This window comes from Pavona decussata, unplaced genomic scaffold (assembly GCF_977016875.1).
Source record: "Pavona decussata unplaced genomic scaffold, jaPavDecu1.1 SCAFFOLD_153, whole genome shotgun sequence".
Lineage (NCBI taxonomy): Eukaryota > Metazoa > Cnidaria > Anthozoa > Scleractinia > Agariciidae > Pavona > Pavona decussata.
Window position 1 is genome coordinate 853,371 of NW_028145565.1, and position 25,630 is coordinate 879,000.

General features: G+C 39.3%; 1 protein-coding gene across 2 annotated transcripts; it reads right to left on the minus strand.

Moving 5' to 3' along the window:
* Nucleotides 1-24,302, minus strand: LOC146466170 (ATP synthase mitochondrial F1 complex assembly factor 2-like). Of its 2 annotated transcripts, XM_085127687.1 has the most exons (9): nucleotides 24,099-24,302; nucleotides 22,022-22,066; nucleotides 20,463-20,608; nucleotides 19,187-19,284; nucleotides 18,796-18,876; nucleotides 18,043-18,152; nucleotides 17,454-17,569; nucleotides 16,960-17,104; nucleotides 1-5,976 (listed from the first exon to the last, which is right to left on the minus strand). In XM_085127687.1, the coding sequence occupies exons 1-8, from the start codon at nucleotides 24,229-24,231 to the stop codon at nucleotides 16,976-16,978; spliced, it is 858 nt and encodes a 285-aa protein (XP_084983813.1). In that variant the 5' UTR covers nucleotides 24,232-24,302; the 3' UTR covers nucleotides 1-5,976; nucleotides 16,960-16,975. The 2 variants fall into 2 exon arrangements, with proteins under 2 accessions (XP_084983813.1, XP_084983812.1); XM_085127686.1 differs by lacking the exon at nucleotides 1-5,976 and having other exon boundaries at nucleotides 16,725-17,104.
* Nucleotides 24,303-25,630: the final 1,328 nt, after the last annotated feature.

The window sequence follows — 25,630 nt, forward strand, 5'->3', positions numbered from 1 at the left end:
AAATCGATACAAATCCTTTAACTTTTTTTTAATAACATGAACTGTTAATACTTGACCCTAAGCCACAATCCGTCTATTGTAAATCTTGACATGTGGGGTAAATTAATTGATATTATACTTGTTTCGTCACATACTGCCTAAATCAAACTTATTAAGAATGTTGAAAGGCAAACTGAGCATAACATAAAAACATCATATATTATTCTACTTCACAGAGTTTTAACTACAAACTCGCACCCCTGCGATTTGACGTCATTTTCACTGGGTCAACCAGTGGCAAACAAAAATTTTTGTGCACCTAATAAGGTATCTTTCAGATCTTTTGCTGTACACGGATTACAAGCAAGGGGATCAGTAATTATTCAGTATTTTTAGCAAACGTATTATGGCCTAATCCCCTAAGTTCACTATATTTAGAATTACGTGACTTGAAGAACCTCTTGGATCTTGCTCGTCTTTGCCATTCGACTGCCTGTATAGTCAAGTCAATTTTGTTCTTAGCGAGCTGGAAGTTCACGGCAATAAATGTTTCCCATATATATCGCGCTGTACGTATCTGACACTGGAAGAGCTCTACCTTATTTGCCCTGTCTGGTTCTCTGGGCACGTCGTTATTGTAATACATGTAAATGAAAAGTTCTTACTCTTCTTTTAAAGTTCTCTTGGCGAACTTACGTTTTATAAGAAAAATAGCCCATGTATTCAGTCTTGTTTCCGCTTTCCAGACAAACGTCTTTCGCCCCAATTTCTTCAGCGTCTCGCTTTGTCTACCGGAATATGTATGCTGAAGGTTAAATCGGTGGTAAAGCACAACTCGAAGATCGCACACTTGTTGACCTGTCCCGCTGAGGAAGAAGGTTTAATCCATCTCTGTTGTTCGTCGAAATGGAGAAAATGGACTCGTGAGAAGAACACAGAGTTGGCTTGCTTGTCGATAGAAATCCTTTGTTTCTTGGTAGTCCAGTGTACAAAGGTGTATCACTACTAACTTCCCATTTGTTCTCATCCTCTATTTGGGAAGTCCTTTTACTCGCAGTGCGTAACCGTTCATAAGGCTCGCTTAACCGAATCTCTTGCATTCTAGAATGACGTTGAAGAAGCAGTTCTTTTTCCCTCTGAAAAGATCTCTCCTCCTTTGTTTTGGCTTTCTCTAGCAGAAAAGACTTCTTTCTCAAGATAACTTTCTCGTGCGCGTTTCTTGTCATCAGGTAACTTGCACTCTTTGTAGATAAAACAATTTCGGGTAAAACATCATTGTAAGCGCACATCATTCACGGGTCAGTAAGCCAACTCTAAAAGCTTACAGCTCAAAACAAACTGCAGGAAACTACAAGCACTGATTATTTTATGCCATTACTTTCAGCTGTCCGTTTTTTTTTTTTATTTAAGGGCGTAGAGCTTATGACGCCGGATGTTTGTTTTTCATCAGGTTTCTCGACGTATGTGATCCTTAGGACATGACCTTACAATCACACACGTCTATTTCAATTTTGTAAGCTTGTCATTCTTTTTTTTTTTGTTTTCGTACGGGAAATATTTTGTAAATAAACCATTGGATAAACTCTAAAACATTTGCATCGAGTCTTGTCAGAAGTTTGCTCCCAAACACAATCGTGATAACATTTCAACCTCAACCACAAACCGAGTCGGCGTGATGACGTCATAGAAGTATCCGAGAAACGAAAGTGGGATGTCTCGAAAATCCAAAATATTTACTCTCTTTACTGAATTTGTCTTATTTAAGTATCGTCATATTTCAATCTACAGAAAGTTAAAATAAGCAATGCATGACCTTGTAAGATTTTTAAAACAACTTAAAGAATGCACGGCTGATGGAACAGCTAGTTTTTGCTCAGACAAAACTAACCTTCTTCAAGGGCTAGAAAGGTCTAGAAAGATCTCTAAGATTTCTCAGGCGGCTATCGCGGGTGGGGTAGAGTGCCACGGATCGTGATCGCAAGCTTGAGTGGGAAGTGTTGTTAGATTTAAAGATTAAACTGCAAAGGACCGCGAACAAAAATGCTGCTAGTATACGCAGGTTCTGTGAAAGATCTAATCAGCCAAAAATAAACATACAAGTAACTGAAATAACTACAAGGCTAATCTGACTGCATAGAAAACGTCACACGACAGTGACATGATAGAGACCAAACCAAGAGTCAAGAATGCAACCATGGAGAGCTGTTTCAAGTTGGTTGGCTCTCGTTAGATTTCTGTTAGTTTCTCAAGTCCTTATCCTGTTGTGTCTGATTAAAAGCTCATGTTGACAAAATTTTACCTCATTTAACACCGATTGTCTCCTTCATTTTTTTCTCTGTTTACGTGCCAGGTCAGGTAACCAAAGGGTCACCAGACAGATGATGTGTGGACATTTTTATAAAGGTGATGCACTGATTAAGAGCAGAACCACTCAATCTAACGGATATTTGAAGTGAAAATTAGTTGTGGCGGACTTAACCTGTCGACAAATAACATTTGGGGCGCTGCAGGGGGCAGATTCACAAGGTCCTCCTAAGTTAAGATGTTTTCTATTTTTTGTTTGTTAACAATAGTCTGTTGATGGCAGGACAATAGTCTATTGTCATGAAACAGTATTTAGGATATGGCTCATAACTTAGCAAGGCTTCCTGAATCTTGGCTCCTGATCCCAAAGCCTTTTTCTTCAGGGAGCTCACGCAAAATGCTAATTCTGGAGCCGGGAGTAAGGCTAAAGATCCCCCTGAGATACTTGGCACACTCTAACCAAAACTTAATACAATATGATAGTTAATAGAAAAACTAATGAAATCAAATTATAATGTATTGAATTTAGGAAAAAAATGTTTAAATCCGACCGAAGAATCCGCAGTGTAATTTAGTTCTATCCCTTGTTTGCTGGTAATGATTGGTGAAATCAGAACGTGTTGAACTGATACTGAATATCCAAACCGCACTGAATTTAGGAATTATGCCAAGGAGACCAGCTTTTTTTTTACGTCTACAGATGTTTGTTTAAGTGCTATAGTTGGTCAGATAGTAACCGAGTTCAGTAGTACAGCCTTCTTCAGGGTGGGTACACCCTTGTGTCCTGGCATTACAGCCTTCTACCCCGAACAAGGCTGTAATGGTAAAACATCGGTAATCATAAAACATATGATCAACTCCTCTAATTATCGAGTTCAACCGCTGCGTAGTACATATATTATTATGGTATTAGTTTCCATGTTTCTCAGCGAATGCGCACAGTAATTTCTTTAAGGCTTTCTTTACGTTTGACGTAACTCCGATTGTCATCATTTATCTCTGATTCAGTAAAATTTTAGTTAGATATGGTAGCTTTAATTTGCTTGTGCAGAGACATGTATACCGGCAAAGTGGATTTCGAAGAAAGAGACATGACAAGGAAAAAAGAACTTATCAAGTTGCCAGACATGTTCCTGTGCAAAGTTCACAACTAAAATGTGAAAGAAAACATCTAACACCCGGCTGAAGAGCCACCAGTGTTTCATATGAGTCACTGCTGTTGATTTATTTCGGCTGCAAGCGAAATACCATCGCCATTGGCCTTCTGGCGCCGAATGGTGTACGGTAAACTGGAACGATAAATCATAAAGTAATTTCGTTCCTACTGAAAGCCTCCACAGTTCAAGAAAGTTTTGTATTAGAAACTAGCTCAAACATCTCGATGACTTTTCACCTGTAGACGACTTCCCGTCTACCGGCGGCCGACAACGTCCCTTTGTACTGCCTCGTATGGACCGTATGAAAACATACAGAGCAAATTGTACTGATGGTAATCAATGTTGCAAAACGATATGATTTCAAGTATGGTGGCCTGTTGAGCCATGTTCCATGTTTTAAATTTTGCCTATATGCTAATTTTCAATCGCTTTCTTATAACTTGAAAATGACCTCAGAAAGGTCGAGACATAATTTCTTTTTATCGCTAGTTTTGATCGTCAAAAATTGAAGATTAGAAAAATTTTACGCGCAGAAATTTGTAGCTGACAGACCGTCCCATGTCAAAGATCAGAAGCTTTCTTTCCCCGGAACACAGGAAGAACAACACAAGATTACGTTAGCATTCTCGGCTTGTCTGCCGCCTAACGCAATAGACAGTTCCGTTGTAAACTTATCACATGCGAAAGCAGTTGTTTATTTTCAGCAACTTTGAATCAGAAGACATAATACTCTGTTATCCTATCTTATAATATACTTCTTGGCTCAGCATGGTGTTTGAAGTTGGAACTGCAAAACGTCCTGCCTGATTATATACAGGGAGACTGCAGCTTTCGGTACGCAGTGAATAAGAATGGTTAATAATATATGGCTAAGTTATGTAGTAAGCCGCTACGTCGTACATGGTACTAAGAAAGCAATTAATTCAAGAGTCATGGATGAACATAGCAGAGTACACGGTTCGCTAGGTAGAGAGACATCGAAAAAGAAGTACGCAATTAATTTATCTCCTTATTTCGCTTTTTTACAACAATGAATGTCTGATGTAAAAGTTTCTGTCTTTTTTGTTTCAGAGGAGTGCACACACTTCTCTCTTTCACTTTACGCGTTCATCGATGGAACAAGGAGGGTGCACATTAACGTTCCGCTTACCACGTGCTCGCTTTGTGTGAGTCATCCTCCAAGGTATTCTGTAGTTTCGCTTTCAAACAGGTAGCGTTTGCAAAAGCTCCCTTACGGACATTGATTTTAGACTCTCGTATTTCGTCTCTCCAAACAAACGCTTTTCATTTGCTTTCTTGTTTTACTCTCTGCGGAATGTGGGTATGAAAATGGCGCAATCGGTGGAAGAACACAACTCAAAGATCGCACCTTTGTAAGGCTGTCCTCTCCTGGCGTTGTTGTATCGTAAACTTCGCCGCTGTTACGTGTGCTGTTATTCGTCGAAAGGCAGAAAATAGACTCATGAGAAGAACTCAGTGTTCGCTTGCTGTTCAACAGAAATTCTTGGTTTCTTCGCTGTTGGGTGTACAAAGGTGTATCACTATTGATTTCCCATTTATTCTTTCCTTCGATTCGTGGAGTCGTTTTGCTCGCGCTGTTGAATTCTCCATAAGGATGCGCTCTTCGAGCTTCTTGCGTTTTCAACGTTTTAGAATGGCGTTGAAGCAGCAGCTCTTTTTCCCTCTCAAACGCCTTCTCATTCTTTGTTCTGGCTTCTTCTAGCAGAAGACACTTCTTCCTAAATATTTCTTTTTCGCCTGCGTTTCTTGCCATCAAATATCTCGCTCGCTTCTTAGATAAAACAACTTTGGGTAAACCATTGTAAGCAGACATCTTTATGAACTGTTGAACAGAATTTTATCGGCTGAAAAGTTGTGCCGTGTAATAGCTGGTAAGTTACAAGCACTCGTCTTTATATAGTATGGGCGTAATACCTGATACGATCAGCATGCGGAAAATCGTTTATTAACGTTCTTCATCCGTAGCCCTGGTATGTGCTTTCACTATTAATGTACACAAACTAAGCTTAACAAACGCTTTCACCAAGGAAAAAAGGCAGGTTTAACGGCCGTATTTCAAGCTGAGTATAACTAGTCTTAACGGTTACTAGCTGAAATATTGGCCATATTTGCCTTCATATCAGCCTGATTAAAGACTTCGGCTTCTTACACATTAATGGACCTGTGACACGTGCATCACTGCAGCAATAGATCAGGTGCTATTTATTTGTCTGTTATTCGGTCCTTGAATTCCAATGTTTTTTGACAAATAACGTGCAGTTCAAAAATCCCTTATAAAAATAATTTCGTGATCTAAGTTTTGTAAGGGAAATACTTGTATTCGATATATTCGTCGATGCCATAAACTGTATAAATTCTGTCGAGAACAACAACATCAGGGCTTGGTCCAAACTTTTGCCTCAGGTATCTTTGTCATCAACTAAATATATTGATGCGCAGGAGAGCTATTGATCATTTTGATTGGGTCACGTGACGGCATGCTTGCTCGAGTGCAAGCGATGACGTCTTTTGTGGCCTGAGAACAAAGCAAAAAGATTCATTCATATCTCGTGACAAAACATATTACGTCATTCAAAGACTAATTCGGACAACAAACATTATGACCAAGCGTGAAGTATAGATTTAGAAGTTGTCACATTTTCTAAATATAGAAAAGAATCGACGCCATTGCAGTGCTACCATAACACTTTCGCGTCTTACTTCAGTACAAGCGTTCACTTTGGATTTTAAAAACTACTTTTCAAAGAATGATACAATTCACATGTATAATTCCGGATCTTCGGAGAAACTACCTAACAAGTAACTATCAAATAATACACATATTTTTATTTAATCCACTCACGTGATTGAGCATGCACTTTGATTATTCATTCGTACAAAACCGTTCGAATCGATTCAGCCACTACTTACCAAATCCGCAGTTTCGGCTTTTTTATATATTTATAAATATTAACCTTGGAAAGGAACAGGGAAATTGGCCTGTAATGGATCGAAAAGTTAAACTGGACGAATCGGTTATTTCCTGTTTTTGACTAGTGCCAGTCTCGCTCTAAGCTAGCTTTGTCTCAGGCTTAGAAGAAACTGAAGCCGGCACTGTACCATGGGACGGCTTGCCAATCGAGATGAGGGACATTGCATTTAAAAAACAAAATAAAAAAAAAAAAGAAGCAAAACGATGTAATCATTCAACATCTTTACTATCCTGTCCATAATTAACCACAACATATACAATAGCTGTTCTTTTTCGTTTTGATTATAATTAGTACAGAGACTATGATATAGTGTAATATTTTAAAAATGTCGTGCTGTACGGTGTAAACAATATGATGAAAACAATATATATTTTGGAGATCTCCTTATGAAGATCTTGCAGGAATCATCTGCAATTGGGAGAAGTACCTTTCGAGATCAAAGCGATGTATGTGTGAAGTTAAAAATGGCAAATCAACCGTCGGCCAAGTTCTTTTACAAGCTCACATCCTTTTATCAAGACACGAAAGTTTGAACTGAACATCTCTACATTCCAGTATGACAACTAAGGCATCAGAAAGTTAGAATAGCTTTCCTCTGAATGATCTCATATTTAAGCCGTTTGTCCGAGGTTATCTAGTGTAATGCAGTGGGCCTGGCTGACTCAAGAAAGAACCCGATACTAAACAAAGACAGAGAGAGAAAAGAAAGAAAGCGACTGTACAGCAGCCATTTTCAAGATTGTTTAAATGATATCATCTGCGCACAGGCACAAAGTCTGAGCTACATTGTCCTGACAAAATAGCAAACAGCAGCATAGGATGCTGTTCTCGAAATATAGCTCTCATTTCCGGCATTCAGTAACCAGACTGATACTAAGAAACGGTACTAAGGAAACGTATCGCTAAATTCTGGCCCAGCTTTTTTTTTAATTGTCACACACAAGTTAGTGTACTATCCAATGGCTCAAATTTGAATACCGTACCACCTAATTGCCTACTTTGACCGAGTGAGCTGTGAGATTCGCTTCTGAGCTAGTTTTCCTTGCTAAAAGTGAGTTTCGTTTTACAAGAGTAGTCAATAGGGTCAATATGACCTTGTCACGTACCTTTCCATTACTAGTCTGTGAATGTGAAAACTTGACGACAAATTGTATACCAACAACTTGTCACCCATTTTCTAGGTACGAACTTGAAAGGTTGGAAATTGTCTGCCCCACGTTTTCGTTTTCGACTTCCCCTGGTGAAAAGGATTTTTCAAGTATTACTAGAAATAGATGGATGTTCCTCACTGAATAAAAACAGATTTTAAGGGATAAAAGGATAACTGTCATAATTTGCGTAATAACATTGAGAATTTTTTTTCGGTGCTATGGAAGTATCAACCACGTACATTTTTTAGAGCCATTTTGGGTAACTAATGGGGCAAATTTTGACCCCGCGAAGTCTAGAGGCATTCTTGCACGCAACTATCTCACCCAGTTTTCATCGTCTTTCACTCGTCAAGACTCCCCATCGATTCATAAACCCAAGGTTGTCTCTGTGCTGCACGCTCTTGTACGGAAATTTGCCAAGTCCCTGTCCAGCTTTTTCCCAGGCCCTCACGATCAATCTGCTTCGGTGACGTGACCACGTGATCCGAAACGGATTGGCCGAGATGAAACGCTGTACAACAACGTAAATATCTACATTCTCTCCACTCAACAATAGCACGACCTGATCCTTAAAAAAAGCTCACTTTAAAGCTGCTCTACGGTTTTGTAGTACCATTCATTTTTTTCTTGACCTATTTTTCCAGTTGCGGCATGCATAGGTGGTGAAACTGGCATAAGACTATTTCCCAGTCCACTCGCAGAGTTGGCGAACATTTGGCCCACGAAATGATGATCAGAAATTAGTAACGTGAAGGTGGGGACGGAACTGTTATGTAAATGCTGTGCGTGGGGCGGCCATCGAAAACCGAAAAAAATAATATTTGCTTTTAGAGGCTGCAAAGCAACTTAATTATGCTGAGACCCTTAAAACAACAAGCGGCAAATGTAGAATAAACATAGTCACGTGGTCATTACTGCCGTTTACCGTAATTCTACACTCTTTATAATCTCAACTATTTTACTCAGGTCTACAAAAGTTCCGCTATCTCTCAACGTCTTGTCACTCTGGTCTTGCCAAATTAAAGTTCTGTGGTCGGAATAACGTAAAGGGAAACTTGTTCGATTCTTTCAAGCTAGTGATTAAATTTCTCAAGGAAAGCACGTCAATAAAAACTGGCTCAAATTGGCACGTACACCAAACAAGAAAAAGAGGAAATTTGCTAAGTTTGGCCTCTTAATATTTTCGTGGTTTGGGACTTTTGGGGATAACGGCATGGATCAGCATCGAAGGAACGGTAGCAACTTTCATTTCACTCGATGGAAAGAGAATTCGTGCGGTTGATGGCGAACCCCTTCAACCACCCCTTCCCAAAAAAAATATAAAATAGATAAACAAACAAATAAATAAATGAATAAATAAATAAATGATCAGTGTGAAAATCGAAGAAATTAGGGCTGATCGCAGAGTAGAGCTGTAAGTGCGGTGAGATAAATTGCATAACCAACCAACCAACCACAGTATATTGACTTGTCTGGTTCTCCAGTAAATTTCCCCACTGTGCTGTAACTCATATCAGTACAGTGATTTATTTTCTCCCTAATGGATCTTTTCTACTCAAATTAAACAAAACACAAAGTTGTCACTTATACAGATAATCTTTCTCCATTGAAGTGCACTTATAGCGTGGCCGAGGAAGCACAGCTCGATTGCCACAAATGAAATATTCTCGGGTCAGTGCGTCAATCACGCGATTTACACATTATTCATGGATGATTGGTTCAGTAATACATTTGATATTGATATATAACCACAATCTCGTAAAACCATAATAACAAGACATCTCAATAAACTCATAGAATTTAATAAAATCATAGAATTTACTCCACAATATTTAGGATAATCGATATTTAGAACAATATTCCTTTATTCATCAGGAGTTCTGAATCTCCTATCGCAATAAAATATCAACATTTTACATGCTGAATCGACTTTCACTGATCTTTACACGAACATTTGCTGTTTTATGATCTGCCGTGGTTTTTAATAGTTTTTGTAATATTTGCTACCAATTACTTAGCTAAATATAATATTAGTTAGTCCTCATTAAAAGTAATTATTGCACAATATATGTATGTTACATAAATAAACATCACAATTATCATCATCATCATAAATTTTTCGAGTAATACCGTTTTATAGTTCATTTTTATGCAAATATCAAAAATTATCTCCCGTACCCGTTATAATGTGATACAAAAGCCAATATTACACATGCCTTCAGTTGTCTGTAATCATCTCAGTCAGTTTTTTCAGTCTTTGCAGGATGTCCGTAAATATCTACACCTTCGCATGTCCTGCCAGTCATCAAGAGGACAAAGATCCTCGTCTATTGCATTTTTGCGTCCTATCCACTGCAGTTTTGTCTCACTTTTGGATAACTTTACACTTGTTTTCAGCGAGGTGAAATTTATATCCGGGAGCGAAAGTGTCGAAGAACTGTCACTGAGTTTCTTCACGGAGTCTAAGGACGTTTTGCTTCTCGATCGAGGGCGAAGAGGCATCGACGACAACTGTTGATCACCCATCGACAAGGACGAAGCTGGAAGGGTTAGTGTTGACGGCGTACTACTCGTTGGGCGAATATTGGGAGTGGTTTGGCTTCTTGAGACGGCGCGAATTGGGCGAAGAGGCGACCAATGCTCGCTCATGATGACTCCCGCCGACGAAGATGAAAGTGAAGATTTCATTGTATCACCGCTCACAGGTCGACGATCAGCATCTGAAAACGTTTTGCTTCTCGTAATCGTGACCCTTTTGTGAGAAGGCGGCGATAACTGCTCATGTAACGATGAAGAAGAAACTGAAAGCATGTTCCTCTCCGGAGCAGCTTTCCGCCTCGAATTTGGCGACAATTCGCCCGTCAAATTTGACCGCCGTTGTAGCATCTGTTCCCTCTGCTTGAGGAACATTTTTTCCTCCGAGTTCCATTCTTTCTGGAGAAGCCGCGCCTCTTTCTTTAAAGCAGCTGCGTCGTGTGCATTTCGGAAAAGCAAAGTTTTTGCGTTGTTCTTGGACAGTAAAATCTCTTCATTGCTCGGTTTCATGTCGGTACGTTCGTGACGAAGGAAAACTCTACACTGCAAGCCTCTGACGAGTGATCATTCAATTTAAGCTTCTGATATTATCATTATTCAAACAATTGCTTAATGACGATCAAGATGCATGAGTGACGATACAATATGTTGAACAAGCTTTAAACAATCAACTTTTGAAACCACCTACGCTCAATGACGTCAAGTCACCAGTGCGAATCTGAACTTTTCACGCAATCGGACAGAACATAACAGATAATTTGTGAAAAAGAAACATATAATCACTTAAGCCTACTAAAACCGTCATCTTTATCCTTGAAAGGTATTATTAATTGGTGGGTAATTCACGGAATTTGGCCTTGTAGTCTTAGTTCTTCAACACTGACTTTCTTTCGCATTTCTCTTTCGTCATGGAGGGAATGCAGTACTTCAAATTTCCGGAATGCTTTTATTTGTTCAACCCTGAAGTCAACAACACTTCGTTTAACGTTGCTTATCTTCTCTGAAGCTTGATTAATTGAACTCAAAATTTGTTTGCAAAGTAAAACGGACTTATGGCCGCTGGGTTGGGCTGGAACTCTATGATGATTCGGTGTGTAAACTTTCTTCTTTTCGTGTCAGCGGAAGAAGAAGGCAACTACAAGCGAATCACCGTTCACTCAAGACCTTAATCATCTAAAAATTTCGGAATAGTTGTACAGAAAATCTTAGTTTTCTTCGGCAAAATGCCAGTTCAAAACTTCGCAACACTGGCAAACTATGTCCCTTTGTTTTTGGAAGGGCAAATATGCGAAATAAGGTCAACTAGCATTTTCGTGAAGCCAACAACAGTTCATAAATTCGGGAAACAATATTCCATTTTTCAAAAACTTTGCGAAAGTTAAATTTTCAGCTGAAGCATTCGAACAGATTACACTGTGCCAGCTAACACAGATATGCCTTTAAAGGGCGGCAAAACGAACTTGGAACACAGTAGACAACATATTTTTTGGTGAACTGTTCTCGTTGGGTGCACCATTCCCAATTACTTCATGGTTATTGCTCCCCGATTTCGTGACAAAAATTTTCTTCGCCCTCACACCTCCAGGATTTAATTATACAGCTGAGTAAGTGAACGTGATGTAATGCCAAGGTTTAACTTCCATTGTTGCTTATCAATGCTGGTCTTTTGCCCAACACACAATTGATCAGCTAATCCTTTTAGTCTTAGCCTTGAGTTATGTTATTAAAAGCTCTAAATTTCGAGCAAGTAGAGGAAAACGAAAGTGTGACGGCAGTGAAAGTTCAGCTGAGTGACATTACTGACTTTCCTGCGGTGATGTTTACTTCTGAATCTATGGAAAGTTATAATCCTGCAGTGCGATCAATTAAGTCAAGCCATGCACTGGGCAGAAATTACACTGCGATTTGAACACATAGCACGGGTCGCGGTAGGAGTGGGGGGAGAGGAAGGGGGGAGGATGAACTCCTGATTAAAGTGTTACCCACCCAATTGCCCTTAAGCAGAAGAATGTTCGGCTGTTTCGGTTTATTTTATGGTATTTAAAAAACACATTCAGGGATTTCGTCCTGCTCCAAAATTATCGTGAGAACTAACCATGACTTTGAAAGTGCGAGTGGCTGATCAAATCACTCATGTCCTATGCCTGTTTCCTCTGAGCCATAACGTACATTATTCAGTAAGCTTTGTTAGTAAACTTCTCTACCCACACCAAAGCAAATACCAGTGACGCTGTGTGATTGAACGTGATCCGGCCGCCTGTACACTTTTCACGCAATCAAAGCTTGCCTTGTTATGCTCCAGTCCACTCAAGGGTTTCTTGAGGTCTCCTCGCCACTTCTTACTTCTTTTACTATTTTTTTATTTACTCTAAACTTATGTACTTGTAATCCTAGTCTATTATTCATTGTAACTTTCTATGTTTGTATGTCGTGGTGAATAAATAAATAAATAATAAATAAAAATAAAATAATAAATAATAAAGCAACTGCATACGACAAATACGGCGGCAATTAACTGATTAACCAAATCCAAACACAGAGCACTTTCATTTTCCTTCAGTTACTCTAATTTCTGCTCTTTTGTGTTCATTCCTAAAGTTAATTCTTACAAGACGTGCCCAGCTCCAAGCAATTAGAGAGGAAACGAGCCCATTAGATTATGATAATTAGGGTCACGAAGTATTTATTTTTCAACTGTTTGCTTTTTCTAGAAGGTCCTAGAATAAAAACTAGTCCATCACATATACGTAGTTAATTGCCGTAAAATTTAAAGCCAATGAAACGCGGTGCGGTATTTGTTGAGCAACAAATATTGCACGTGTTTTCACTGTGTATCATTCGCTTCAAAAAAACTGAGCGGTTGTTTTATTTGAAACACACACCAAAGAGCTAGCTATTCATAGTGTCGACGGAATATGAAAACCTTGTTGTACTTTTTAACTGTTTGTAAATAATGCAAATTCATTTGGCAAGTTGTGACGAGCCTTCTCGAACCCATACCCCTACAACAAGGGTCAAAATTCGTTCGACCACCCGCCCCCTTTCCCCCGTGCAATGTTGGATAGCGCGAGGAACGCGACATCATTTGCAGCGCGTTCAAGTTTAAACATTGAATGGTGGGAAAGGGAGAGAGACGCGATCAAGACGAAAGTGTACCTCTCTTGGCCGGAGTACAATTTCAACTCAAATCGCTTCCAGAATCGGTGCAGTTTTGCGAGTCACCACGGCCATTTTTGGTATTGCCACGCACACTGCGACCAGAATATACAAACGCTTTCATCGAAACGCAATTCGACTGTGGCCTGTCTCACTGAACAGCTGCCAGGGAAACTACAAAATCGTGCTGCCAGAGGTATTAGGAAATCAAGTCTGGACCACTATGAATATGGCAATTACTGTGGTACCTACGGCCGTGGACAAAAATATACGAGCCAATTGAAAGAGGAAGCCCAAGCACCCTTGAACCCTTAATCAACTTTGCTGCGGGGGAAATAGTGTAAAGCACCAAGGTGTCACGATCTTTTACTCTGTGTTGGCACTGGGTTGTAGCTATACCTTAATATGTTAGAGAAGCTAACGGCAAGTATGATGTATAAAAAGTACATTAACAAGTTCGACCCAGTTTATCTCTGTAACATCAGACGTTTACTTATAATTATGATTCCCACGACAAGAACCAAAAATTGTTTTTGCCAAAGCCAAGAATTGACTACTTAAAACACAGCTCTTCTTATAGTGGAACTATTCTCTGGAACAGTCTCGGCCCCAAGGAAACGGCCAATTCTCTGGGCCTCTTCAAAAGAGGTATTGAATGGATGAGTTTCTGTATCGACCTGTATCCGACTCAAACACGGTAAATATCGAAGCAGTCAATGGAGTTTGATATTCTCTAAATGTTTGCAAGTGAAGTAGAGCTGCATCTTATACTGGTCAGTTGGCCAATGCGACAAAGCACGAATTGAGAGCAGGTCCTTCGTGCGAGGCGTCACATCTCATAGTTCGTAGAAGGTCTTAAAATGGTCTTCAACGTGCAGAATGTTATTGTGCCAAGGCCGGTACAGTAAAAACAACATAGTATTTGTGTCCCACAGTCAATTAAAATTGTTTCAGTTAGTTGCTTGGTAAAATTTTGTTCAAGTTAAGTTAAATTTTGTTCTCCCACCCTCTCTACAAAGCCCTCTAACTGGCCCCACTGTCTTAAGACCTTAAAAATACATACAATACAAGCCCCCAAGGGTTCAATAAAGCACTGATTTTCGGTGTACAGATCATCGCTTTGTCATTTTAAGACAACTCACTACTGTTGTCGTGTACGCATTTGCGACATCCAAATTAATTGTAGCTCGGCTCACTTTTAATCTGTCTGCCGAAGTTAATTTTGCAGAATTAACAGATTCATTCTCGCTGCCGGCAGGTTTCAACATATTACTCCGTTTGTGACAATGTCCTGATAACCTACCAGGCCTGAAAGCTAAATTGAACAACAGAAGCTCAATTTTTGTTTTTTGTAAAAGCGGACTTAAAATCTCCACAAATTTCATAGTATCGAGTACATTAAGAAAGTTACACTAAAAAGATAAAAAAAAAATGGATTTAAAATACTAAACGTAAATCGGTTGTGTTGATCGAACTTCATCGACTTCCAGTTCATTACAACGAATTACATTAAGATTTTTTCTTCTTCTTTAGAAAGCTTTCAATAGCTGATGTCCTAGGTAGCTTTTTTGAGTAAAGTACATCAGCCATCAAGAGAGCTACAGCCAAGCCGGTAAGAATGGAGACAGGGCGTTTTACGTGTGCCCCAAGAGATCGGAAAAAGTGGCACCGATTCGTCGGACAAGAGCCAAAAAAAAAAAACACAGGAGTACTAATTTCCGCGCGGTCAAAAAGCGAGAAACACACAAAGTCCCAGGGAAACATTAGCTACGCAGGTCAGTTAGAACAATAAGCGCGCATTTTCCTTCCTGACGCTCTGGACTTGTGCGGTGACGATACAATGGGTATGGACTGTTTGAAAGCGTTTCTTTCCCACTGCTGATACCCAAGTCATAAAATTTTCGCGGGAAAGCCGCCAAAATAAAACTCCATTCCCACTGAATCAAATGAAAGGACGATTTTTAGCTGTGTCAGTTTTCAGCGTGCAAAATGACACGCAAGGATCAAGAAAGGGAAAAAACTGTGACTAATGACGCAGCGAGTACTTAAAAAAAAATAACTTGAATAAAAAAAAAGAAAGAGCAGGCACTCCAAACATCTGCAAAGTACAATATGTGCTTGAGAGTATTTATAGTACATACGCGACGAAAAAACAAATCAAGCCTTAGTCATGGGTTGGTTTAATTCGTTTGTGCCATTAATAGAACGCTTGTTTGTTTATGAATCAAAATCGTTCGGCGTAACAATTTGTGACAAAGGTAAAGTAAAGGTTACTCTCTATTTTAATTTTAATGTGCAATGATTTTATTTTCTGCGCATCAGAAGAAAAATTGGTGGCCTTTTAAGAAACCCCGTCAGCGTATTTCTAGAATTTGCCAGGATGAAGAAACTCTTGCGCGCACTGAAGTAATGCTTGCGTCTTTGTCTCATTGTTCGGCGTTATCTCAAAGAGCACGTATACCCAAAGGCAAATACAATTGCGGTTAAAATGTTGACGGTCGATTGGTTCCGTTCGTTCAAACATCACGTCGTTAAGATCCCTTTAGGACTCATAAACAACCACTTTTTACGCTGAGTGGTCCTGAGTCAAGTTGTTTGTAGCCGGCTAACAGTGTAAGATGCCAACTCACGCTGATGATTTGCCCGAACTGTTTTTAACCAAAACACGCGCGAGATGGCTGCTCGCGAGAAACGCAAATGAGAGTGAACTTTTCAAGAAAACATCTTCCATGATAGATAAAGCAAAATGGAGGGAAGAGAGGGCCTTTCAGAGAGAGAAAGACGAACTATTACAACGCCAATCACAAACCAAACAGGTGGTGACACCACTGCGTTATGCAAGGTTTGACTCTTCCAAGAAATAAGAAGTATGTGCGGTGAGATAGGAAAACGAGGACGCTGACAAGAATTTCTGAAAGTGTTCGGCCGTGTTCTCAAACCAACGTTGAGGCACGTGTACAACTTTGCTCTGTCACGTGCAACATTCCTGTCTCCAGTTAAAGTTTGGCACAGAAATGAACCCATTGCTCTTGATACAAGACATACGTTTGTTTTGTACAAAAATAACCTTTTTGTACACCTTCATCTCATCGCTTTTGGGTTCAGTAGAGCCCATCATCTGGTACTGATACGGGTTGGAGCCGATCCTGTACCCGCAAAGATTAGAGTTGCCGAAAAAACAGAGTCACTCAAGTCAGGAGTGTACTGGATATCACAACATCACGATGTTTATCAATTTGTTTTGATACATTGTACATATATTTATATCAAATCAAGAATGTTCCTATTGTATTTCTTTGTTTGTTCCCTCCATTCTTCTCTCCTCCCCCACCCCCCCCCCCTTTCCTCTCTTCTTTTGAAGGCACCACCCTCAGAAAATTTTCCTCGCGCGCAACATTTTCTTCGCTCACAATAATTTGACCTTCTTCACGACTGAACAGGCTACAACCTTTTCATCACGATAGGCCGATTTAATAGAGTCAGAATTTAGGCTCAATGATCAGGAATGGATTGGATTATCAAGCGCACATGCTGTAAGCTGTCACATGTCATCCCAATCTTGTTCGAGGAGCCTCACTATTTACTGATCAGCCAATGAGAGACGCGAAAGAAGAGCCGAAAATCCCAGAATTAGAATGAGATAACAGTTTCATGAGTGCAATCATCCGTCATTGTGAAACATACCACAAGCTTGTTAAGATTAGGAGCTTGAAGACAACGTTCCGTGTCTGTTGTTGAGACTGTAAAACAAAGCCGCAGCAGCCAGTCTGCTCCTGGTTTCCATTAGCTCCAAATCATGCGCCCATTCCACGCTACCCCATCGACTAATCTGAGGCGAACAACACAATAAAATATTAATTAACGTCTACCAGAAAGGAACGGATGTAGAAAAAAAATATCGAAAAAAAACACTGTGAAAATATTTACAAAGAAAGTTGAAACACCGTGTCATGATCATGTATTTGTTTGTTCTGAACACTAGCAGAAGGATTCTTATAGTAGTAATAGACACACAGAAACGGCTGGAAAATGAACCTAACGATATGGAGGTGTCTTGATTGGTCGGAGCGGTATGTATGGTCGATGAGTTTTAGCCTACGTCACAGGCGTAATCGGGGAGGAGGAGGGAAACAAGATAAAACAAAAAAGAGAGAAATAATTCTTTGTTTTACACAAACCTGAAATTCTAGCTCTAATCTGGAGAGTGACACAGCCCTCTCCACTGTTAGGTGATTGTCAATGACCGCCATTGCAAGAATAAAAGACTTCAGTGTTTCCACTGCAAACTCGAGGCCTGTTGTATAAAATAGTACAAAGATTCAATAAGCAAACTGAGCAGTGTTTTCTTGTGGTGCCGTTTATTACACTGTACAAGATGGTTCTAACTTGATTCTGTGGATGAAATATTAAAACGTGTGACCATTCAAATGGAGTAAGCGATTCAACAGAACTTTCCTGTGGTTTTAATTATGCAGCACAAGGTGGTGCTGTCATTTGAATTCGTGGATAAAATTCTGTATTGTCTCCATTCCAATGAAAGCTACTGCTCAATAGCTTTCATTGGAATGGTCCCACTTTGGGATTTCATCCCCATTCTCAAATGTAAGAGTCACCTGGAAAAATAAATAAAATCCTTGTTGATTTTTAGGCTTAAAGGGTTATCTTTTCCTAATTATTATTGGATACAACTACTTGATATTACAATCCAATACATGTAATTATTGGATACTACTAGTTGATAATATTAAGGAAGAATGTAGCACTCACCAGTGAGAGACCAGGCATTGAGGGGCGTGATATGGACTTTGAGTGTCTCTATGTCATCATCCGGTACAGCTATAACAAGACAATTGCTTGGTTGGACTGACACATGGTATCTAGAAAGGCAATAGAGACAAACATAAAACTTGTCATTGGAGGGGAGAGGGGGACTGCAGGGGGTGGTGAGAGGGTGAAAAAGGCATCCATGAGAGAGAGGGGAGTGGGAGAAAAAGCAGTCATGTTGAATGAAATTTTGAGAAGAAGAAAAAAAGCACTACTGAAGAAGTGAGCTGCCAGGGTAGGATAGATTACATCCCCACTCACCCACTTATCAGGCCCCCACTTGGAAATTAGAAGTACAATGATGATAAAAGAGCCTCAATGAGGATTCCATGATAGACAAACAAAACCACCAACGTTAACAAATTTTTGTTAGAGTATTCAACACAAAAATTTGCTACAGGTGTATATATAAATGAGAAAACCTTTAATCAGTCAGACCTTATTTTCTTTCCCTTTTTTTATTTATTTATTTTTTTTGTGTGTATGTTTTTTTTAATCATTTTTAAAAGTTGTTTGCTTACAGTTAAAGACTAAAGAAAGTCAGCTCACTCAAGTCTTGTATATACTACATTTTACTTTCATCAAAAAGGGAACCGATCTCAAGAGAACTAAATTCCTGTATAGGATACAAAGTTATGATTGTATTTTGCAAATTACAAAAAAAATGATAATTTGAAATATTTTATGTTCTCTTACTTCTTATGAAACCAGTCAATAAGCGGCTGCCATTCTTTCTTTTGTAGATTAACCAGCTCCTCGGGCTGGTCAGCATAAAAGCTGCAATAAATTTCAAAGTTTTGGATATAAATATTTCTGTGGTTATGTAGAAAGTTTGTTTAGCATTTCTTAACAACTAAGTTTTGTTCATCCTCATTCCCAGTCTTTCCCCTCTGTCTCTCTTGCTCCACAAATGGGAAGAGGGGAGACCAGGCTGGAAATGAAATGATTTATTGTTTTGTGATGATTTTAAATCTGAAATGTCACACATCAAATTAGAATAAAGCTCAAAACTTTAAATGTTTTCAAACACTATAATTTTAAACATTATTTTCAAATTAGACTAGCTGGTTCAAACAGGATAGCATACCATACAGTGTCAGTGCTGAGAAATTCCAAAATATGTGATACTTGTTCATCATGAGTTCTTGTTCTTGGGAGGTCAATCACAGTGTTGCTAAGAGATGTCTGACAAATGAATATGAATATATGAAACATATATTTGAACAGTGGGCGACAGATTAAACAGAGTAGTAGAGCACTTCACCTGCATTGCAGAGGTCATGGGTTTGAATCCCGTTCAAGCCTGAATTTTTTTCAGGTTTTCCTTTTGCAAATGCTCAGGTTGTATTTATACTGCGAGGGTCTTTCTTCTTAAGACGTCTTACAAGGAACAAATGTCAACAAATCAGTCTTGTTAACAATAAACACATTTGAAGAGGTGCCTGGAAAAAAGCCTCAAGTGACTTCTGATAAATTGCTTGAATCTCCTTCCAAATTGCCTCGCATTTATTAACTCTTGAAACACTGAGGGCCTTATTCCATGCACCCCTCCATTTGATACCAAGAAAAAACAACCTACCAAATCTTCTCTTTTAATTCATTGCTAACAGATGAGCTAGGAGTATAGTGTGTGAAAGTTTGAAAGGGTTGTGGGACATTCAGGTCCAATAGGATGCAGAGCTACAGTAGGCAGACCAAATTAAGAATATCCCCACCCCTTAGAGTCATGAAAAATTACATGTTATTAGAAGGTTTGAATGCACGAAGTATAGGAACATGACATTCCCAAAAGGGCTGTTGCTAAGCGCAAAATATTCTCAGGAGGAACTTAGCTACTTCCTAGTAATAGGTGAATGGGGACATGGCACATCTAGATGACATCACATTTTCACCACTAGATTGACTATAGTAAGCTCACATTTCCAACATAGTCACAAGAATGGGGTCGAAAATATTCAACATGACTCCCTTATATTGCAAATGGAAAGAGGCTGAAACAGCTCAAATGACAGAAATGCATCTCCATCTTAGAAACGTCTGCAAGTTAAAAGGGTTTACAAGATAGATACATAAACACAAAGTTACTGTGGATTGTTTAATTTACCTTTATAGAAAAAGTGACTTAGATGGGGGTCTATAATTGGCCACAGAACAGACTGTAAAGGGTAGAGGTTTGAGAGGCCAGTGGCACATACTCAGTAAAAGCCGACTGAAGTAAATTCCACCCCCTCCTCTGCCCCTACAAAATATTGCACAATATTCAAGATGATCGGGAGAGTCACACCTAAACAGCATGAATAAAAGAGTAGGACTTAAGTTGGGCACTACAAGTTGTAATGTGATATGTGTACATGTTTATTTACCAGATGCATGTTCTCAGGTTTGATGGTATCGCTTTGTGAATTCCACTCCAGAGACACAGCCATGGCCAGGGGCTTACTAGGGACAACCAGTTGATTCCCTGCCGGTGTTTTCACCTTCCTGTTATCCACTGTGATCTGATATCCACCTTGAAAATAAGTTTAAAACAACTAGTCGGTGTCAGACAGTAATATCTTATTATTTTGCTTTCTATTTAAACAGTGCCTCCTAACACAGAGAAATTTTTGCACAGTGAGTAAGAAAGAACTTTCTTTAACCTCAGCTGATGCAAAAAGCACAGTGTAATAATGTCAGCAATATAATGTAAGTGTAATAATGTCAGTAATATAAAAGTAACCAGTGCGTAAACATAACATCAAAACTTAAATTTACTTTATGCAGGAAAAGCAGATCTCAGTAAAGGCTTTTGGAATCCAAAAAAAAAAAAATTGGGAGTAGCCTTGCATTTTTCAGAGATAATTATGTAATAAAAATTATAAATTCCTTAAAATACAAAACAATGTCGGCAAAAATTAAAAAATGTGTGGGTATCCCAAGTTTCCTTTTTGGATTTTAATTTTGCTTGCTAAGATCTGCTTTTCCCCCATACTCATGTAAACCCCGCAATAAAAGCTTTGTTAGCAATCACCGTTCTTAAGAAACGAATACTTCTTGGATCATGTGCAGTAACCAAAGGTGGCACTGTCCTTAGCAAACAGTGGGATGACCAGTTTCCTTATATATACAGTCGAACCTCCCATAAGCGACCACCCACAATGTCAAGGATATGTGGTAGCTTACGGGAGGTGCTCGCTTACCAGAGCCAGAGAGGTCAGAACACAGGGGGTCTAAATTTCAGGTAATTTACATAATTATGGTAATTGCGGAGACCTAACCCTTTTGCCAGTGCTTATCGAAACCCATGCATGCTATTTACGAGATAAAAGAGTTTTTTCCTACAAGGGATTCAATCTGATTAAAGTTTATTTCAGTGTACAGATAGTGCATGTGTATTTTATCACAATTTTGTTTCAATGCTAAGCTATTTCGGGAGACACTTGAACCGGTAGCTCTGACTGTGAGATTTATGGCGTCCGCTGTAATGATGTGGCCAATATTTTACAGCGACACAGTTTTCAAATTCCGCCCAAGAGAGATACAGCAGATTGTGTGTCAAGTGGTCGCCTACAGGAGGTTCAAAACAATTGAAAATTTTAAACAATCATCTCTAAAAGTGGTCCCTTGCAAGAGGTGGTCGCTTATGAGAGGTGGTCGCCTACGAGTGGTTCCGTCTATAGTGATTTGACTTGAAAACTTATGGTATTTTGGAAAAAGTGGTCGCTAATGAGAGGTGGTCGCAAAGGGAGGTTCGACTGTATTGTAAAAACCTTATCCTCAATTCCACAGCATCAATACCACAGGAGCATTATCACACCTTCTCAGTGGTACTCAGTATCCCTAAGCAGTTTGTGACGTTTTAACCCACCCACCCAACCCCCTTCAAACCATTTTACAGAGCAAAGATGGGTTTATGCAACACACTTGCATGAATTTTTGTTACCTTCAGCTTCCTCAATTCCTGCTTTCTTGTAGAATCTCTTCCTTTCTGAAATAAAATTAGTCCACATTAGCACATGTTTCTAATTATTAAGAAGATTACCATCTGACAGTCTGTTTGACAGGCAAACAAAGGGGAAAGAAGGGACATTAACAATAATATTATAACAATAATAATCAGACATTTAATTTATAGAGCACACATTATATTTAGATATGTTCAATTCATGTGTGCTTTACTGTTATACATAACTCAAATTCTTTAAAAATGTGCATATTAGGATAAAACAAGATGCCTGCTATACTGGCATTACGCGTGATGCTGGGGCTGATTCATTTATTCCAACTGTATGCTTCGCCGATTGATAAAACTATCCTTGCTAATGGAATAGTTTGAGTCACGACGATCGCGTTACGCTGTTTTCCATGTGTTACGCGACTCAGCGGAAATTTGTCAAATTCCATTACGATAACGTAAGGTTCTCAATGACCTCTTTTCTGTCTCGCGTCGTGGCCTAAGACTGTCAAACAAAGCACGATTCCTTCACTAAGAACTCACCAATTTCCACCGTTTTACGTGTCGGGCCCTTCTTAGAAGTTATTCTTTCGATTTAGCGCTTCAAAATGGTGAAATTTCCCTTTGAAAACGGCACACTTGAGTCCAGAACATGTTAAAACAATATGGCGCGACTTAATCCGTCTTTAATAAATATATCAAATGACGCATTGACGTCACACAGGTAGGGGTGAGTGGGTCCCCTCCCTCGCAATATAAGCGACAAGAATGGATTTTGATTGGCCTGCTGTTGTTGAAGACAATCAGAACAATACATCCCGAGTAGGAGAGGGGAGAGTTTAATGAATAAATTAATGTACCGATTTGTGACTACGAGGAAGAAAAAAAAGAAATCGACCCGTTTTTAGACACGGTATGCCCCTTCAGGGCATCCCGCGTAATAATATTAAAAGTGTGTTTTGAGCTCTCTCTTAAATGTTCAATTCTGTCAATATTTCTCATTCTAACAGGAAACCCACTCCAAAGTGCAGGGGAGGCAGACTGAAATGCTTGGTCACCTAGTGTAACCTTGTATTTGAAACTTTCTGGAACAAATTTAACATGCTACTACCACCACAGAGACTGTATTTAGATTCAAGGGCAGAGCAAAACAAAAAACAGCAAAATAGTCCAATTCTGCTTCTGCAGACTTCCTTCTCTCTCTCCTACAGAATTATGATATCTAATGCCTACAGTAAATAATGCACAATCCACACTAATACATTTTCAAAAGTATCTGTTTTCATTGCAGCGAAAACGAAGCAAAATAATTTTATCCACACTAACAGTTTTGTATTTGTTTCCACCTATCCCCACTAAATGCTGGAAAACAAGGAAAACAACTGGGACTTGGGATTGTGCATGTGTTAACATCACAAGACCATCTGCCATCTTGGATGCTCCAGTTTGGACTGGAACTGATGGCATGTGATGCTTTTTGCGTCACCATTCTCAAAAGTCTCCTTTTTCAACTGTCCACACAAGAAATGAAGCGTTTTCAAATGTCTCCACTTTTGAAACTGTTTTCAAAAGTTTCTGTTTCCATCGGCCATCGGTTTCTGGGCGTTTTAGTGTGGACGATATGCGAAACGTATCAAAAAGTATACGTTTTCAAACAAAGACGCATTAATTAGTGCACGTGTGGAGATTTTAACAAAAGTTTTTAAATCATTACCATTACATAACATTTGGTTGGGAAAGGTGGACACAAAGGATAATTTCTTGAATGTGCTTACGTGAAAAACTCACAAACACCAAAACTATCAAAACGTGTATTTTCAGATGGCCGAGAGTGTAGTCTTTCGATGTATTTCCCCAAAACCACAAGCGCTGTATTTTAGTGCATGTACTTTAAACTGCCCTCTATTAAATTTTGAAAAAAATAAAATAAATTAGAACATCCATCGCCATATGACAGCTTCTTTACCGCATGCCCATGAAGTTGTTAGGATATTTCTTTTATCTCATTGGAAATTTAAGCTCATTCGCTTGTGAAACATTAATTAAGCTTATTTGAAAGTCAAACCTCGAAATGAAGACAGATGCCTTGTGACTGCTAGCGAAGCTGCCCTAATATTACACTTTGGGGGTATAATGCGTCCAAACAGGCATATCTGGTGAACAGACGACAGCAATCGCGATTGCCACATGTTATACATCGTCCGTGCAGCTAGACAAAATATGGATGAAATTCCTGCACTTCTGTTCCTCCGTCCACCATCTTGTTCCTCCTTAGCAACCAAGCCTTTTAGTCGTGGGCTCGGGTTTGGCGGGAACAGCCGTAATCAGGGAAGGGGGATGGGGTGGGGGAGGGGTAGCCGTAGTACAGACAGAGAAAAATATAGGGTGCAGTCTCCCCAATTTTCTCTATCCCCCTCTCATTTTCAGCCAGCCAGTTCCCATTTTGAGTCCGTCCCCATTTCTAGAGTGCTCTCATTTTGAGTGTGTTCTCATTTCGACAATATCCTAAGACCCCATGCCACGCGCGCTTTTCTCGATCTCCTCGGCTAATGAGATGCATGAACTGCATGATAGACATCATAAACTGTTTTAACTAAAACACAAACAATTCTCTCAACCTCGGAGGAAACTTCGTATAACATTTTGGAACAGATCATTGTAACAATTCCCGCCGTTTACTTACAGATCTAATTATAGCCATCTTCTCTGTAAACTGTTATCAGGAAGTTTAAGAAGCTACTACGGCGACGGCAACGAGAACATCACGTGCGTTTTACATTTTGGTACATTTCTCCACCTTGCTCGGCCAAACAAGAACGTGAAAAAACCAAACTCAAAGTTTGGTGGAGAACGTGAACACATGACGGTAATTTTTTTTATTCTCTGTCTCCACTTGAACGCCATTTCCACCAGTTCTGTCACTTGCTAGTTCGGCCATATATATTGTACAAGTTAAACTAATTGGAATAATCGCAAAGTAGTGCAAGTAACGTGAAGTTATATTTTCAAGCGCGGTTTTCAATTGGCGTTGCCGTTGTGGTTTAAATTCCCTATTACCTGTTAAGTAAGTGAGAACACCTGCTTGCGTTTATGGTTATGCTTATGTCATGTTATGTCGCCGTTTTCAGTTCACCAGTGAGAACGGGGACGACATAAACACAAGCCTTATGATAAGGCAGTATTCTTCCAATGACAGAAACGCCGTTTTTGCTAGGTTTGAAATAAGCTTGTTGGCTGATAACCAAGTGTACACTTTGCTTCGATCATAATTAAGACCATTTAAATAGTTAACGTCAGTACTAGCAAACGTCAAGCTGTTATCGTCAGCGTACATCCTAGTCTGTGAAAACTGCAAGCAATTCGGTAAGTCATTGATATACAACAAGAATGGAATAAGCCCAATTTCTCTCAGTTGTTTGGTTTTCTTGCAGTGTACAGCTGTACACTGCAAGATAAAAACCTCAGTTAATTTTTAATCATGGATTAGCGTTAATCGGCTTGAATAAAGTGTTCTTTTTTCAGTCAACGTCCAATAAAGTCCTTGTCTAGAGATATAGCAATATTATCATCATGGAAACTCAGCACAATAAACTGCAT

Bases quoted from the DNA above. Each gene is read 5' to 3' on its own strand.
- LOC146466170 (XM_085127687.1), bottom strand. From the start codon at position 24,231: ATGTATAACATGTGGCAATCGCGATTGCTGTCGTCTGTTCACCAGATA. The intron at 22,067-24,098 runs GTTTGACTTTCA...ATTTTATTTCAG, and splicing joins GCATCTGTCTTCATTTCGAG to AAAGGAAGAGATTCTACAAG. The intron at 17,570-18,042 runs GTGAGTGCTACA...TTTATACAACAG, and splicing joins CAATGCCTGGTCTCTCACTG to GCCTCGAGTTTGCAGTGGAA.